Raw genomic sequence first — 16,049 nt, 5'->3', positions numbered from 1 at the left:
AGGAGCAAGAGTTGGCCCCTCGAGCCTGCTGCGCCACTCAATGAAATCATGGCTGATCTGATTGTAACCTCGGCTCCTATCCCCAATAACCTTTCACCCCCTTGCTTATACAAACATATGAATTAGTTTTAAGTGGAGTTTGCAAGAGCAAAAAAATACCCAGAAGAAATAAACAATCCAAGTGGTTTTTCAATTATTGGATTTCCTTATGCTAAAAAGTACCATTTGAAAAGAAAGCTGCGGTCTGTAAGGTATGGTATAATATGCATATATATAGTATACATTAAATATTAATGTCAGACAGAATGTCAGTATAATAGTACATGAGTGATTTATGTTTTTGGTACATACCAATGTCGTCAGATATGAGTTCGACTTTCAGAATTACACTTTTGAGAGCTGTTGAACTTCGTTTCACTGCCGGTCGCCAATGTCCAAAAGTATTTGCTCTCTTTAAATATACGAGTTAAGTGTAACGAGTTAGATTTTCAGAATAAAACGTAATTCTGTCCGCAGCATTTCCTGTTTTATCCCCAATATAGTGAATGTTTTTTTTATATCAGGCCTGCCAGTTATCTCTAACAGTACAATTGGACAATGTAGAAGGATATATTACAGACAATCAGTAGCGGGGCTCCTGTTTGAACAATAGTGTCTCAAACGATCTCAATTCAATGTATATAACACTGCAATTGATTTGGATTTTGTGAGCGTCTTTAATTAAATACATAATAGATATTCTTATTGAGAGTTTAATAATACTGGCCTGCCACTGAGTTACTAGTGATTATTTCTGATCAGAACGCAAATTCACGCCATTGTGAGAGTAATGTATTTATTTAGATGTAAATCAGCAGTGTTTCAGGAATTCGTGCAGTATTCCTGGGGAATTCTGTGGCCATAGTTTGATGAGACAAGCGCATATGCTTCAAATGGATGTGGATTGTCAGTCTAAATTTGCATTAACGGTGCCACGGAATAATTCAGCGCTGTCAATGTTGTGCCCAAGTCTGAAATTCGACAAACCATACGGAAAATAACCAACAACATTTGCAAACCACAACCAAGCTTTAACCTTAAAGGAACATCTACTAATTTGTGGTTTAGTGAAACTTAAAGCTGGAGAGAAACTAATGTAAACCATTAGGTATAGACTGTTTCCGATTACTATTGAAAGAGGAAAATTGGCACACCGATCTTTCCAGTCTCAAAGCAGGTTTCTCGGAAATCTAAATTGCGATGCAGTGTCTGAGAGTCACAAGTGAATGGAAAGCCAGTTTTTTCCATTCCCCGCAGATCGGTGCCGGTTTGGAGGAGGGGCGCGATGAGCTTCAATATTGGCTTTAAGTTTTGATGACAACGTTGACTGCACAGTGTCAGCCGCCCTCGCCAGCTCTCCGTGCCACATTGTACCCTGAGTTTTTCGGAACTGTTATCTTTCCACTGCCAATTTTTAGATCAGTGTCTGCATCAGTCTGGGAAAATAGAAATCACCATGCAGGATGAAACTGGCCGGCATAAACATTTATGAAATAAAAAGTTGCCAGGGAGACTGTGCTTAGACACTGATGCAGTCGCTGATTCGTTTGGTTGTCTTTTCATTTGATCTCCCTGTGACGCGAATCAAAAAGCTACACGATGGTGAAGAACGGGAGAGAAGGAAGAGTTAAATCAAATGTAAATGCGAATTTAATGGAAGCAGAGTCGGTCCCTGGCTTTCACTGATGTGTGGGTGCTGTGCAATGATCATGTGCTCTCTGTTACAGCAACATTTGCTGATTAAATCAGTCCTTCGCTATATAAACGGCTGTTTATTTTTTTAAATATTTCAGTATGTGTTGCAAATGATTATTTCTGCGAGAAAGATGAAAAGTAACTTGACAAAGGGAGACAGGTCTTTGCTTTTCGAAAATACTGTATATGCAATTCTCAATATACAAATAAAATGTCACAACTATATATATTAAAAAAGTAAATGAAAACCGTTATTTGGACGAAAGTATATGATGTCGTCAAATCTAAAACACTAGACTTTACAACAGGCTGTACGATAATGTAATATCCTAAGAGATTTGGCTCCCAATTCACTCCCTCTATTATTACCAGAGAACAAAAGGGTATATAAATATATCTGTCCAGTTTAACAGTCGATAGTATTCCGCCCAGGTTTGGATGAATAATACATGCCTACACAGCAGCACGAGATGAATTTGCAGATAAAAAGTTCCATGCATGTGGAATCTTCATTAGGTACACGGTTAGCAGAAGAGAGCAGCTGGGCGATTTGCAAGGACGAAGGGTGTGCGAATTTCACCCTAGTTTCCTTTCATTTATGTTATTGCAATAAAACAAGCGGCGTAAAACCGCTGACAGGTCATTTCCTTGCCATCCTTCTTCGATGGATCCTTTGAGACTCTCTGCATCCTAGTAACTGAATATGATAAAGTACAAGCTTCCAGGATGCTACAACAGAGATACGCCATTGCCCTCTGACCTCCCTTCTGCTCATCTCACATTGCAGCAACGCATTCATCTCTTCATAACAGTCAAGGTAACGCTGCAACATTTCACTACAAACGTCGAACAAAACTAAAATATATCTTAAATAAATAAATCGCTTGTTCTTTAAAATACATCAGGCATTACAATCACGACACTTTTGCACAGGTTTGTTCAGTAGTGATTCTGGGCACAGGGGTTACACGAAACAGGAACAGAGGCATCAGCCCCACTTTGATGAGCTGCAAACAGGTACCAGAATCATCTTTTAACACATTTAATTCACTTCGCTTTGTTCGCACACAAGAGCTAATATTACAGGGGGCGGGGGGAAATCACTGCGATGTTACATAAGACCCCAAAACAGAAGGAGAACCAAAGAAGCGAATAAATAAATCATCTCATATTAACGGCGGCGGCAAAACTACGTGTTTTACGAATTATCTTTCGTTTTTTAAATTGAGGTAACGATTTTTTTTTTGAATATTGTTCTATTGGATACAGCATTGGAATTTGCAATCTATTTCCACAACCAAAAACTCCAGGTATCTGTGCCAATTTAGTTTGTTAAATGGACTTATTGTTTTTGCAGGATGTCCTGGGTGTGCATTTTAACACACAATCTCTGCTATGAAATATTTTCCAGAACTGAACTTGTAATGTCAGGCGCAGACACTGTTAAAACGAGCTAAACACTTAAACGAACATGTATAATTACACCAGATACACGCTGCATTCGTTACACTGTTCTAGGTATCCAACCGAAATTGCGAAAGCTCTGCTGCAGATGTAAAACTTTCCGAAATCTAACACTAGAAATATTCTGCACGGGATAGAACCCACTTGCAACGTCGCTCTGGCGTTTGTGTGCGTTCATGCATTAAACATGCAAAATTAAATAAGCAAAACTAGAACAAAATATGGTTTTAAACTCGATGTTTTTAAAAAAAAACGAGGTTAGTTTTGTAAGTGTTTGGTTAAGATAGCTGAAAGTGCACGACATTTGGGGAATGCTCTGACACTCTTGCAGATTATAGACAACGTGTTAAGGATTAGTTTGGACAATTTACATGTTTTTACTAAGATAGACTGCATTATATTTCTAGTCGGACGATCGCTTATTTCTGTAAGTCAATGGTGCAAACAGATTTTTTTTGATTTGTATCACTGCAAAATATATTTCATAATCAACATGTAAAAATATATGTCTAGTATTAATAATGTTAATTTTGATGTGCAGAACGTGTGACTTCAGGTATATAGTTATATACTGAATGTGAACCTGTTTAATATGCATCTTGCTGTTTTTGACTAATTTAAAAAAACTTACCATTTACTCCATCTTTATGAATAGCTGAAAATAATGTCTTTGCTGTGAACCGTCATACTCTGCCTATGTTAAGATTTTAAAATGGGAATTGCCTTAAATCATTAAAGATCCTGTTCTGCTCCCACGGCACTGAACGAGAAGTTAATTAAATAACAGCGGACTCTGCTTGTCTCAGATAGAAATGAGCAGAAACCGAAAGAACACGTTTTCACACGTGTAGCTGTTTGATGCTGTGATCTCAACACAGCAACTCCCCTCCCATCCAACCCAAGTCACTAGCAGTCACGTTCGACGCGTGCCTGCTTGTGTACCGCACAGCGGGACAACTCTATAAATAGTTCCCTCACCCAGCACAAAATCAGCTGCGGTTAAAAGGAGCGGGGAGAGATTTTGGTGCAATTTACTGGTGAGAATTCTGCAAAAGTGAATGCGTTTTGTTGCGTTAAGCCTCAGGGCAATCCACTTCTTTAGCAGCAAAGGTTTATTTATCTCTTACAGGATTTTTTTCTTTCTCTGTGTTTTGCTTTGCATCTCTCTGACCCCTTGCCGGTTTCTGCTCAAATACCCGCACCTGAAGCTGTCCATCAGGCTCCTCCCCGCAGTCGTTGCCTAGGTAACGCTGCCTTGCCGCCTCGTCTCCTGCAGAACTAACCATGAAACATTCATTATTAAATCACTACTTCTCCATCAATACGCGCCTCTCATTCCGCACTGTATCAGCACGAAAAGCAACTCCCGTCTTTCCAGAAGTTTTCCTTCAAAAATTAATCTTTTTAAGGCTCAAACACTGCATATATGTTGCACTGAAATCTCCAGTGACTGTAACTAACAAGCCTTTTCTAAAATTTAAAGTACAATGCATGAAAAGAAAAGTTAAGAGCGTGAGTCACCCTTACTAACAACATCTGTTGATAACATGCAAGTATTTGTATTAAAACAACACGTTTTGAGAATAAATATCCTTCCTCCTGCAGTAAAATGAACTTTAAAAAAAATCTGAAGTCTTCTGCGCGACTTTATAGGATCTGCAATGAGGATCCGCGCTGAGGGTTATTTTTCTCCTCTTGCTTTTCGGGGCGGCAGGAGCCGAGCTCTTGACAACAACAGTGAATGAGCTACTGCATGGGGAGGAGTCCGTCCCTCTGTCTGACTGACACACTGCCTGCCTGCCGCACTGCCAATGCACCGTGCCTTCCTCCAGACTCGGTTGTCGGGAGGGAAAGAACTGGAAAGCCTGCCGAGATGCAGCGCAAAGCGACTCACGGTGATAAAGGGGCTGGAAGAAACAAAGAGACGATCCGCAAAGTCAAAATATCCAAACTCCCAAGTGGCATTCCCGACACTGCTAACTTCGCTCAATCACAGATCTTATTGCATGACAGTAACCCACACAGTCCTGGCAAAAAGCCGGGTCCCTGTTTCATTTGATCATTTATATAGATCAGTAGCATGCATTTATTTATTATCGTTATGTTGACCTAACATTTATATTAAATTAATCTTGGAGGTTTTATGTTTTAGCAAGTGTTTTACCTAATATTCCTGATAGTGTATTTCATTCACGTCAGATTAGATTTTTTTAAGCGCCTTTCGACAGAATTTTTAGCCCGACATTGAAAATTAGGATTTACAATTTCAACTGGATTTGATCACATTCATCTACTGTCGTGGTTAAAGCTAAATGGGAATATTGATTCCTCTAGGTTTAATGCAGACTGCCGTCTAAAATCGTTTTAACTGCATGTTTTTATCATCACCCCTTTCTATATATATATATATATATAAAATCCGTATTAAAATAGACAAGTGACCCCGTCTCTGTACCGTGGTTAGACTCAGAAACGATGCTGAAATATTTCAAGCGGGCCTGTTTAACGGTAACACAGAGACCAGCCCTCGCTGCATTCTGCTTTCATCCATTATAAAGGGAGGAACCTCCAGGGACAGCAGCAACTAATACGCATCCAGTTAAAAAGTGACTTTGTTCCAGATTAGAGACGGGTAATCTATTTTCGTATCATTTTAAAATTCAAGTCTTACCACGTCCAAATCAAACATTCCTGCATTTGTGATTTCAATTAAATCAAGAGTCTCATTTTTTAAAAAGTGTCCTATGTCCTGATAAAAACGTAATGTTAACCCAAGTTATTCACAAATTGAAACATGATGACTTGGGTCGTTGTTTTATTTAATCTGTACCGACTAGTTCTGATAACATTTCTTGCAAGAGGAATTGCGTGTGATTCATGTTAAGTGCTTTTACATTTTCTTTTGCTCCAGGTCTGAGCACAGCTTTGATTCTGAGCACGATTATAATTATTTCTCTCCATTCCACCAAACACTTCTGAAAATGAAATGAGGGCGACGCGTAATCCCCCTCCCCGCCCCTTGAAATATTTGCACCTAGTAGGGAAATCAAAGGTCTAACCAAACGCATCAAGACTAGACGTGCATTTCTGATCAAGATAACGTAGACTGTAGAAAGGTCCAAACCTCGCCTTGCATCTATTTGCAGGCGAGGCCTGTTGTCGCGGGGGGGAATCCGGTGCCATGCCAATCCGGTTACCACCGACTGTTCATGATTTATGAACTGGTGGAAATTTCGCGTTGCTCACACATTACATTTTCAACGGCTTGTTGGGGAGAAATATTCCATTAGTGGCACAGCATCAGACTTAGACGCCGGTGCAAACGCCTACACAAAGTGTTGAATGAATTCATCTGAAGTGGCAAAGCACTGGCTCCATTTGAGTGAAAACATGTCCAATAAATCATGTACTGACCATTCTCCCTCTATATTAGATCTAAAACTGTTTCCTCTATTAGCTGCTCTGACGCTATCCTTTTTCCACTAATGTCCCTTTCCCCATTATACTTGTTTTAAACTGAAAACACCAGTCGACTAAAAATGGGAAACCTTAGAGCTACTTCTATTTCGGATCGATTGTAGCCTGGGCACCCGTTGAGAATCCTGCCTTATTAATTATGAAACAATCCGTCTGATGCTAGAAGCATGACAAACAGAGCCTGGGATTTAGATATTTTAAGTCGTCATTTTAATACAAATGGTACAACAGGAGCTTAATAACCATATTCTAGCAAGTTTTAACATCTTATATCATTTTATATTGTTGTCTAATTTTCGCTCAAACATCAAGCGACACTGTCAGTTCAAACACAAAAACTTATATATATAGATTTATTTCTGGATATGTAGCTATATTCATTTTTTGCCGGTTTGCGTTTGAGAGTAATTTTGTTAATTTCTAAAATAATGATTGGTTCTCATACTGTTTCGTTTGAGATACATTTAAGACCCTTTGTGATCTATTCTGCTACGCAACATCCAAAAATAAGTTAGCATATATATTTATATATATATATTTAAAATAAAGAAATAAAAATGCTTGTGAGGATGACAATATATCTTTACGATACGAAACAAATCTGCAATTCTCTGGAGAGAGAGGATTTTACAGCGTGACCATCATTATTCGCATTTGTGTTTTGGAAGCGTGATCACCGTAGCTTTCTGGTCACGACGATGAGAGTTGTGAAATGATAAAAGCTCGAGACGTGAATACGCACTGGGTGGTGGCAGTAAGAACAGAACGTAGGTGTTAAATTATTCACCAGGAATCACACAAAAGAGTGGTCAGCTTTTTGCTTCTCTCTTTCTCTCTCTTTCTCCGAAGGACCCACAATGTTTTAGCGTTTGGCCCGAGGCCATTCCTGAGTTTGAACCGAACATTGGGGTTCTGGTGTGCATCTTGTTGAGATGGTTTCTGTGAGTTTAGACGCAGTCTTTAGCTGTTCTGTCGCCTTTCGCTGTTCGGTAACATTTTGGCAAATAACACGAAATCGCCTTTGTGTAAATCAAAAGAAAATGAGATCTTTTTTTCCAGTCCTAGCAAATACCTTCTTAGGGTCACTGATGAATCACAAGGTCCCGTAATTCTGAAATGGTTGCAAAATCCACACCATATGGGTGTGTGTGTGTGTGTGTTTTTTTAATGCTTTTGTGTATTTTTCTAGAGGATAATCCAGGTCAGTAAGGCGGACAATGTTAAAACAACGAAGGTGAAACACTGGGGAATTATTGCATTTGCAGAATTATTCCTTTCGCACAGATCAAACAAACTGCCTTCGAAATCCAGATTTTTGGAATCTTCTTTGAGTTTTTCCCAAACTTCGGTTGCTCCATCTTGACAGTCTGCGAGGGCAGTCGTAGCGCATGCGTGAAAATCGTTCCAATATCTACAGTGGGGAATTAATCGAAAAATAAAAAAAAACATACAACGGAAGGATATTGACATAAATCAATAAAATAAGCACCATATAGGTTAAATGGTACTAACTGGCTCACGTATGTAATAATCCGCTCCTACATTCTTATTCTACTTTCATCCCCCCCCCCCCCCCCCCACTCCCTCAACCCGGGTTTTCAACTCGATTGGTGATCAAGCCGCTTTTTAATCGTTATTAGAGTGCAATAAATTCCATTTGTCACCCCGCGCTTCCAAGTACTATTGCATCGGACGCATTTTCTCATTTTTCTCTCTGAATAGATCCCGGCGTTGCGACCTTTTACTGGGCTTCACCTTGAGATGATCCCAGCTCTTTCGCACTGGAAGTGACTGCATGCTTTCGAACTGTGTAAATCCAAAATTATCTTTGGGAAATCGGCGAACACACACACACACAGCAACTCCATTTAATATTATAAACTTTGCCGGTTACTAGATCCGACTGCATAATTTTATAGCGATTTGTTTCCCTTCGTACAGATTTAAAGCGATACAACTAAAGCTTCAATGATGGTGGCTTTCGGGTTGCTTGCAGAGCTTGTTTTATGAACACTGGAAAATGCCAACAATAGCCCGTGTTTTATGCATATGTAATAAATAATGAGATATTGAGATGCCAAGGCGAATTGCTGCATTTTGTAGTATTTCTATTGTAATTTTACGTCCCAGAGGAGAACGGTATCATTTCTGATCTCCCTTCTCTCCCTCTCTCTTTTAGAACGGAGGCATTAAATAGCTTCAGGAAGCAAGCGGGGATCACAGTACCGAATAACGAAATATATAATTTTCGACTTGAATAATGCATTGGACAGTTAATTAAATAGTCACCACGCGGCAAATGCAGCAAGCACATTTTCTGCTGGATTATTTCTGCTTTACAATAAATATTAACTCGTCTTGTTCGGAGGCTACGCTCACAAGGAAATCTGGAAACAGTTATCCTTTTCCGTAGTGTCGCGAACACTTCAGCTCTTCACTCATATCCGCAAATATTTCCAATGCTTTATAATTAGCCTATTACAGTGTGTTTGTTCACCCCCCCCCCCCCCCCATGTGTATCTGGATCGTCCGTAACACAGAGCTTACCTGTATTATCACAATACACTATACCATGGGGTACTTAATAGGAGGCAAAGGAGTGTTGAATTTACAACCAAAAAGCTCCTTAATGAAAATTTATGTGATATCTATTCAAACTACCCTTATAAAACATAATCATAGTATGTGTACCAATCAGAAAGACCATGGCATTTTTGTAAAAGGTTAAGAAATAAGGAAGTGCTTTCCAAATTATCTTTACACAGTTCTTAATCTTTACGTTTCTTCGGTCATATGATAAGCTACAACCTCTGCATACTTGCTGCTGTCCGCCTTTCCAGGTGTATCTGCATGTGCCTTACGTGCGAGCGAAGAATCAGTATAAACACACAACAGATATTAATAATTTTGTAAACTCTATTAAAAGGCAGTTACTGTGGTGCATTTCCGCACAGGGTAAATATTCATGTGCTCATGTGTGCAGAATGTAAATCTGTAAATACATTATATATAACCACAAACGTAGGTATATACTGGTATTCCGCTTTAAAGCCTGTGGCCTGGTGGCATGAATTGTATAATGTGAATTATAGGCGTGGGTTTATTTATAGAGAGAGAGAGAACTGGGGAATATGTGCAAATGCATCTATACATTTATAAGCTTGCAAAGTAGAATATGTCCCTACCCTCTGATGAAGCACAAGTCTCAGTTGGTATAAAGTTCCCTTGCCCATGCGTGGATGTGTACCTGACGTGTACAGATTTTGAAAACGTTTAGCGACAACATGTGAGCGTGAAGAGGGGGCGGGAGTATGTGGGTGCGTGAGCATGTGTATGTGCGTGTGTGAGTGTGGGGGGGGGGGGGGGGGGGTGGTGTTGGAAGAGGGAGGTTGAGCAAATGAGTGTGAGATTCAGTGTGGGAGAGTCGTCCGTCAGCCAGACAGTGAATAGAGTTATAGAATGGTTACAGCACAGAAGGAGGCCATTCGGCCCGTCGTGTCCGTGCCGGGTCTCTGGAAGGGCAACTCACCTACTCCCACTCCCCTGCCTTTTCCCCATAACCCTGCAACTTTTTTCTCCTCAGTTAATTATCCAGTTCTCTTTTAATTGAATCTACCTCTAGTACTCTCTCAGGCAGTGCATTCCCGATCCTAACCACTCAGGTTAGGTTTTCCTCATGGTGCCTCGGTGTCCTCTGGACTTGACCCTTCCACCAATGGGAACAGTTTCTCCCTATCTACTCTGTCCAGACCCCTCATGGTTTTGAACACCTCCATCAAATCTCCTCTCAACCATCTCTTCAAGGAGAACAGCCCCAGCTTCTCCAATCTATCCACATAGCTGAAGTTCCTCACCCCTGGAACAATTCTCATGAATCTTTTCTGCACCCTGTCTAATGCCTTCACATCCTTCCTAAAGTGAACTGGATATTCCTGTCTGAGTATCCATGTGAGAATGTGTATGTGTGTATATTGATGTGATAGTTCCATACTTACGAACAGATGGTTTTAACATTCTGCTTATCGTCCGTGTCTTGCTGATAGTTCACCACGTTGTCTCCCATCTTGAGTAAGCAATCCGAGAACCCTTTAAATATTGCATCGCACTTCCCAGCCGCCCGCACAGTATGGAACAGATAAGCTGCAAAAGAGAGGTAATTAAAACTGTGATAATAAAATGTTATTATTAATAATATCATCTTATAAAAATATGGCAACCATGAGAGTTAAAAACTAGTCGGCAGTCAGAGTAAATTGTTGCCTTCATTTTAGCTATTGTAGCCAATGGTTTTCATCTGCAATGTCTTACATATATCAATTTTTCAACTAGCCCAGGTGTTCCTTTTAGTTCCCCTCCTCTATTCGGTTAGACACTGTTGGGAGCTACTCTTATTAGTTTCAGACAAAAGTAACATTCCTGATGTGTTAAAGATTTTTTTTTAACTACCTGTGTTTGAACACGTTCAATCTTTTTGTAATGCACCAGTCGGCATTAATCAGGCCCCCAATACAAAAGCAAAATACTACGGATGGTGGAAATCGGCAATAAAAACAGAAAATATTAGTTCTGATGAGAGGTCATCGACCTGAAACATTAACTCTGCTTCTCTCTCCACAGATGCTGCCAGACCTGCTGAGTATTTGCAGCACTTTCAGTTTTTATTTTATTAGTGTTGAGCCCCTTCTCCTTCCCATCTGTGACCTGCACAAACCCTGCAGCCTCTTGGATTTTACTTTCAGCTAAAATTCTTTTTCTAACCGTTATTACTGGGAACTTAATGGAAGGTTTAAGTGATAAAGCCGGCAGTCTGGCCACATATTGCTTTTTGGTAAATTGTTGTGGCTGTCTTCGTGTTAATTGCCAGTCTTTGGCTCCTGCTTAACGCCAGCACACAAACAAAGCGACAGATCTGATCTCGAAAGACGTCGCCAGGACGCAGTGTTTTAATGCGTGACCACGATCAGATTTTCACAATTCCTCCCTGCTGCCGGGGTTTAATTTGAAAGCCTGCAATACTGCGCCTATAATTCTCGGAATTCTGCATGCTTTTTCAAACAGCCGCGCGACTGTCCACTTTTGCTTATTTGTCCCTCTTTGCTTGGTTGGTTAGGTCACACTCAATTGGTTTTTATTCTAAAATTCAATTAGATTTATGGGTGAATAGCGGAACCGTGTACATGTTATTTATCCTTATCAATCTTGCCCGAAGTGTTGGGGAATTAGAATATGTTGGGCTAATTGATCACTCCATGGATTCTGACCAAATGCGCCATACTGACAATGGGGAGCCGAGCACAGTCAAACCAGCAGCACGGGGATGCTGCAATATCTTGTCTAATAATCAGCTGATGACAACTTAGCTTGTGCATGTATCCCGCTTAAAGACACTGATTCGGGACAGAGACGAAGATAGTCCAGGTAGTTATCCTCACAATATAACGTGCTATTTATATGCAGATGTGATGTGCAGTCTTTCCCCTCTTATTAACTGCGCCCAATTCCATTTATAAATGTCTCTGACATTTCGAAAATGTGTCTTAGTACACGGTTAATGACTTCTAACCTGATTTTTAATTCGATTTTACAGGTTTGAGGTAAGGATTTTGACTCAACATCATCTTTAGATTTAAATTGTGTAATTCAACAAATTTTGCGAGCGAATTGTCCAATGGAAAGCGTAAATAAATATAGGAAATAAGAAATATTAACAAAAAAGAACCACTCCCTTCTAAATTCACTGGAACAATACAATACATATATTGTAGCGGGATCCTCATCTGCAATTCATAGTGCCTGCGAGGTGTGTTTTATCATTGTTTAATGCATTAAAATAACTTCCAAACATTGTATTCTAATGGGTAAAATATTATTACAGTGTATTAAAACGGTGAACTGATTATCAAGCACCTTTCTCTAAAAAAAATGCAATAGACCCATTACCCGGTCCAAGTAAAATTCATGTGGGAGTACTGTAGTGGGAAGAAGTCAAAGACAGCGCTATATTCACGGTGCTGCTGAAGTGACAGAGATGATGCATTTTTGTCAGGCGAATAGCTCCAAAAGGATATTTCCTATACGCTCGTGGCAAATTATTTAAGATACCAGCTCTCAAAATTCGCAGCCTTTAAGTTTAATATTCCTTCTCAAACAAATGAAGATCGCACTTGATTTTCATCGCATTATATTTTAAAACACGAGTTTTTATTCTACCCTGCTCCGATTCCCGTTCGTGGGAGCGTTGCCGTTTTCTCTCGATGCCAAGTTCGTTCTCTAAACCGTGGCTCTCATTTTGCATCGTGTTCTGGAGCCAGTTCCTGGATTATTGAAAGAGAGCCCCTACCTCCTTTGGTTCCCCATCTAGTATCATAAATGAATTTTAGATGTGTTATAATTTCTTGCTATTTAAATCACAATGAAAATAGCAATGAATTAATCCAATTGCGTTTTAATATTTGGATATATTTGAGTGACAGTAAACTTAGTGTTAAGCAAAATGAATCAATTATTATTTTTTGAATCCCTGCAGTTTTTTAGGGCGTGATAACAATCGATTAATATATCTTTGACATAACATTGTACACGCAAATCTCAAAATAATCGTTAATAAATACCCCGCAACGGTGGGTTTAAATCTAACTATGAGAGCTGTGGATTCCAGTCCCTCTATTTATGGGTGGCATAGCTAGAAGCAGGTTAACTGTGGCTGAATGTCAGCAGCCGGGATCTGGGCTACACTCCCTTGGCCATGCTTTGCTCTTATTCCGCCGGGGGTTGAAAACTCGAGCTTTACTCTTTTATCATCACCCCCTTTCTCCCAACAAGTTGACAGATTCGTGTCGCCCGCCTGTTGTGTAACATCACAAGAGGGAAAGAGAGAGCGAGAGAGAGAGAGAGAGAGAAACTGCACAGCAGATTTAAATTTCGACCCACGTCTGATATTCCCCCCTCCGTTCTCGGAACGGAAATAAGGTGACACCGTCGGCATTATCACTGACAGAATCGCCTTTCAGAAAATAAGAAGCACAAATAAAAAATTACCGTTGGATTTCCTGTATTAGACACCAGATCTTGCTCGAACGACAGGTGAACTGGTTTGAGACTAATCCGGATGCTGGGTTAACAGCTCACCTCCCTTATATTTCCCCTTCCAGGAAATATGGTTTCATGCGAAATACGAAATAGCATGCTAAATCTGAATGCTGCATTCGCTGTGGACACTTTAACAGTGTCAACGCAGACCTCCAGACCGACTCAAGATTGCATCTGGTGCATAAAAATGAACGAATCAATGATTATTATTTTACTTACCGAGCTGTACAGCAAGAGTAAGTGCAAGGTACACTCCGTTCAATGTAAGTCCCATCCTACATTTAGTAGAACCATTGGAGACTGAAAGCTTTCAAATGGTTATCTGTGAAAATGTGGGGAAAGGCCGGACATTGCACATTGCCAACAAGTTAGCCTACAAGTAATAGCACAGTAGAGCAAGGGTGGAATGGTTGACTCCCGTCTGAGTGAAGGGGGGAGGGAGGGAAGGCTCAGCCTCACAGGCCACGTACAGTCCTGACGTATGGGTTACACTTACTGAATCCTACTAGGGTAAGGAAAAGAAGACGCGCCATTTATAGCCATCAGAGGCTGTGTATTATTCAGATCTATGCGCTAATCCCCCGCCCGCCCTCTGCCACTCGTTTAAACTCCCCCGGGGTGGGGGAAACACAGGGAGTTTGACCCCTTGATAGTTGAATTGAGTGAAGATCACTGGGAGACAATTGGGGAAATCGAAAGGGGAAAGGGAGGGGGGGGGGGGTGGTGATTCTTTTTAAGGAATGCTTGGCGACAGTGAAGCTTTAGTTAATAGAAGTGTAGCTGTTTGCACCAATCTACCGGGTAGAATGGTTCTGTTTACTGTAGATATACGGTCACCCCTTCCTAAATCGGGTTGGGTAAACGAGTATTAAACATTTGAACACACACCTTGGGATTCTTTTAATCTGCTTAAAGTTTAACCTTTCCAATACGTTTTTTTTTGTTTAAACAATGCTAAAACACTGCCCTAAGCATAAAAGGCAGACATGCTAACATTCCTAGTGTGTTTGATCCAGTGACTCGGGGGCAGCGTCCCGCCTTTTACTGAAGCCTTTTCATCTCACAACTGTAAAATAAAAGGAGAATCAGCCCGTCTTATTGAAGAATGCCCCACTTCACAAAGACATCGGACACTTTTTCTTCATTAATTACAGTGCAGCGATGGTATCTCTCTGGGGATTAATACATCGCTCATAAATCATGTAGGATCCAAAATTAATAAAAAGAACCCTCCACTGATAATTACTAAAGTGTTCATTTAGAGTTTATTTTCAGTGTGTGTGCTCGGGTCGGGCGGGAGGGGGAGTTAGAGGAGTCATAGATCACCCCAGTAGAAAACATTAAATGTAAATTAACCTGTTTTGCCCATCTCTTAACCCGTGTAGTCGTCATCATGATCATCAACTGTTCAACCGGGGGAAGAATCACACTCGCAAGCTGGACCCAAAGCTGTCGATAGAGCGTCAATGGATCTGCACTGTACAAAGGGAAACTGACTAGCCTTTTCTTTTTTGAAGCCCTTTTAAATAATTTATTTCTCGGTGGGATTACGAGAGAAATGAATGACGTCAACCAGTGCTGTTTGTTCAAAGTGGAGTCTCCCCTCCGTCCTGACGTCAGTTGGAATTTCTAAGTGAACATCGCCCTGACGAACTGATGGACAGAATAATAATCAGAGAAGGGAACCCGACCACTCAACCTCCTAAAGAGCCCGCCCTCGCCCTTCACACAACACACAACATTCGCGCCTCTGCTTTGAACCCTGCCTCTTTAACACTCCCGAGTATTCAGGTCCCAGGACTTTTCACTCACCAACTAGAACTCATCCACCCATATTTATTTGCCTTAACACGCTCACATCGTTCTTTCCGTCGGGATTGGTTTTAAAATGAATTCACAAAATAAGGAGAGCTGACTTTAAAAATAAATGACAGTATTCACCAGGTCAACCAAATTGACGAAATCATTAAATATATATTTCCTTGCTGAGTTAAATTCAGATTTAACCAAACACCAAAGCATATATTGTGCCGACTTTGCGGGAGAAATTGTGGCTTGCACGTTTATTGGCCGCAGAATTTTCTCGATACAAACAAATGCAATGCCCCAGCCGGATCTGGGTTCCATGCCTGTGTGGGGTTATGTGGAGTGACATTTAGATTCACCACAGGATTCTGATATTCCTCTTAATTTCTGAAATGGCCCAGTAGAGAGTGGGCCACACACATTGAGGAAAATTGATCTTATGTACAGGATGTGTTCGCATAACCAGCCGGACACATTGT

At 40.5% G+C, this 16,049-nt stretch overlaps 1 protein-coding gene across 1 annotated transcript; it reads right to left on the bottom strand.

Moving 5' to 3' along the window:
* Nucleotides 1-6,903: 6,903 nt before the first annotated feature.
* Nucleotides 6,904-14,074, bottom strand: nrn1a (neuritin 1a). The gene is made up of 3 exons (XM_068049932.1): nucleotides 13,984-14,074; nucleotides 10,671-10,815; nucleotides 6,904-8,086 (listed from the first exon to the last, which is right to left on the bottom strand). Exons 1-3 carry the CDS (start codon nucleotides 14,036-14,038, stop codon nucleotides 7,861-7,863), a joined length of 426 nt encoding a protein of 141 aa, XP_067906033.1. The 5' UTR covers nucleotides 14,039-14,074; the 3' UTR covers nucleotides 6,904-7,860.
* Nucleotides 14,075-16,049: the final 1,975 nt, after the last annotated feature.

Source organism: Heterodontus francisci, chromosome 2, assembly GCF_036365525.1.
Source record: "Heterodontus francisci isolate sHetFra1 chromosome 2, sHetFra1.hap1, whole genome shotgun sequence".
In the NCBI taxonomy this organism is placed as follows: Eukaryota; Metazoa; Chordata; class Chondrichthyes; order Heterodontiformes; family Heterodontidae; genus Heterodontus; species Heterodontus francisci.
The sequence above is the reverse complement of the archived record's forward strand: the minus strand, read 5'-3'. Positions and strand labels throughout refer to the sequence as shown.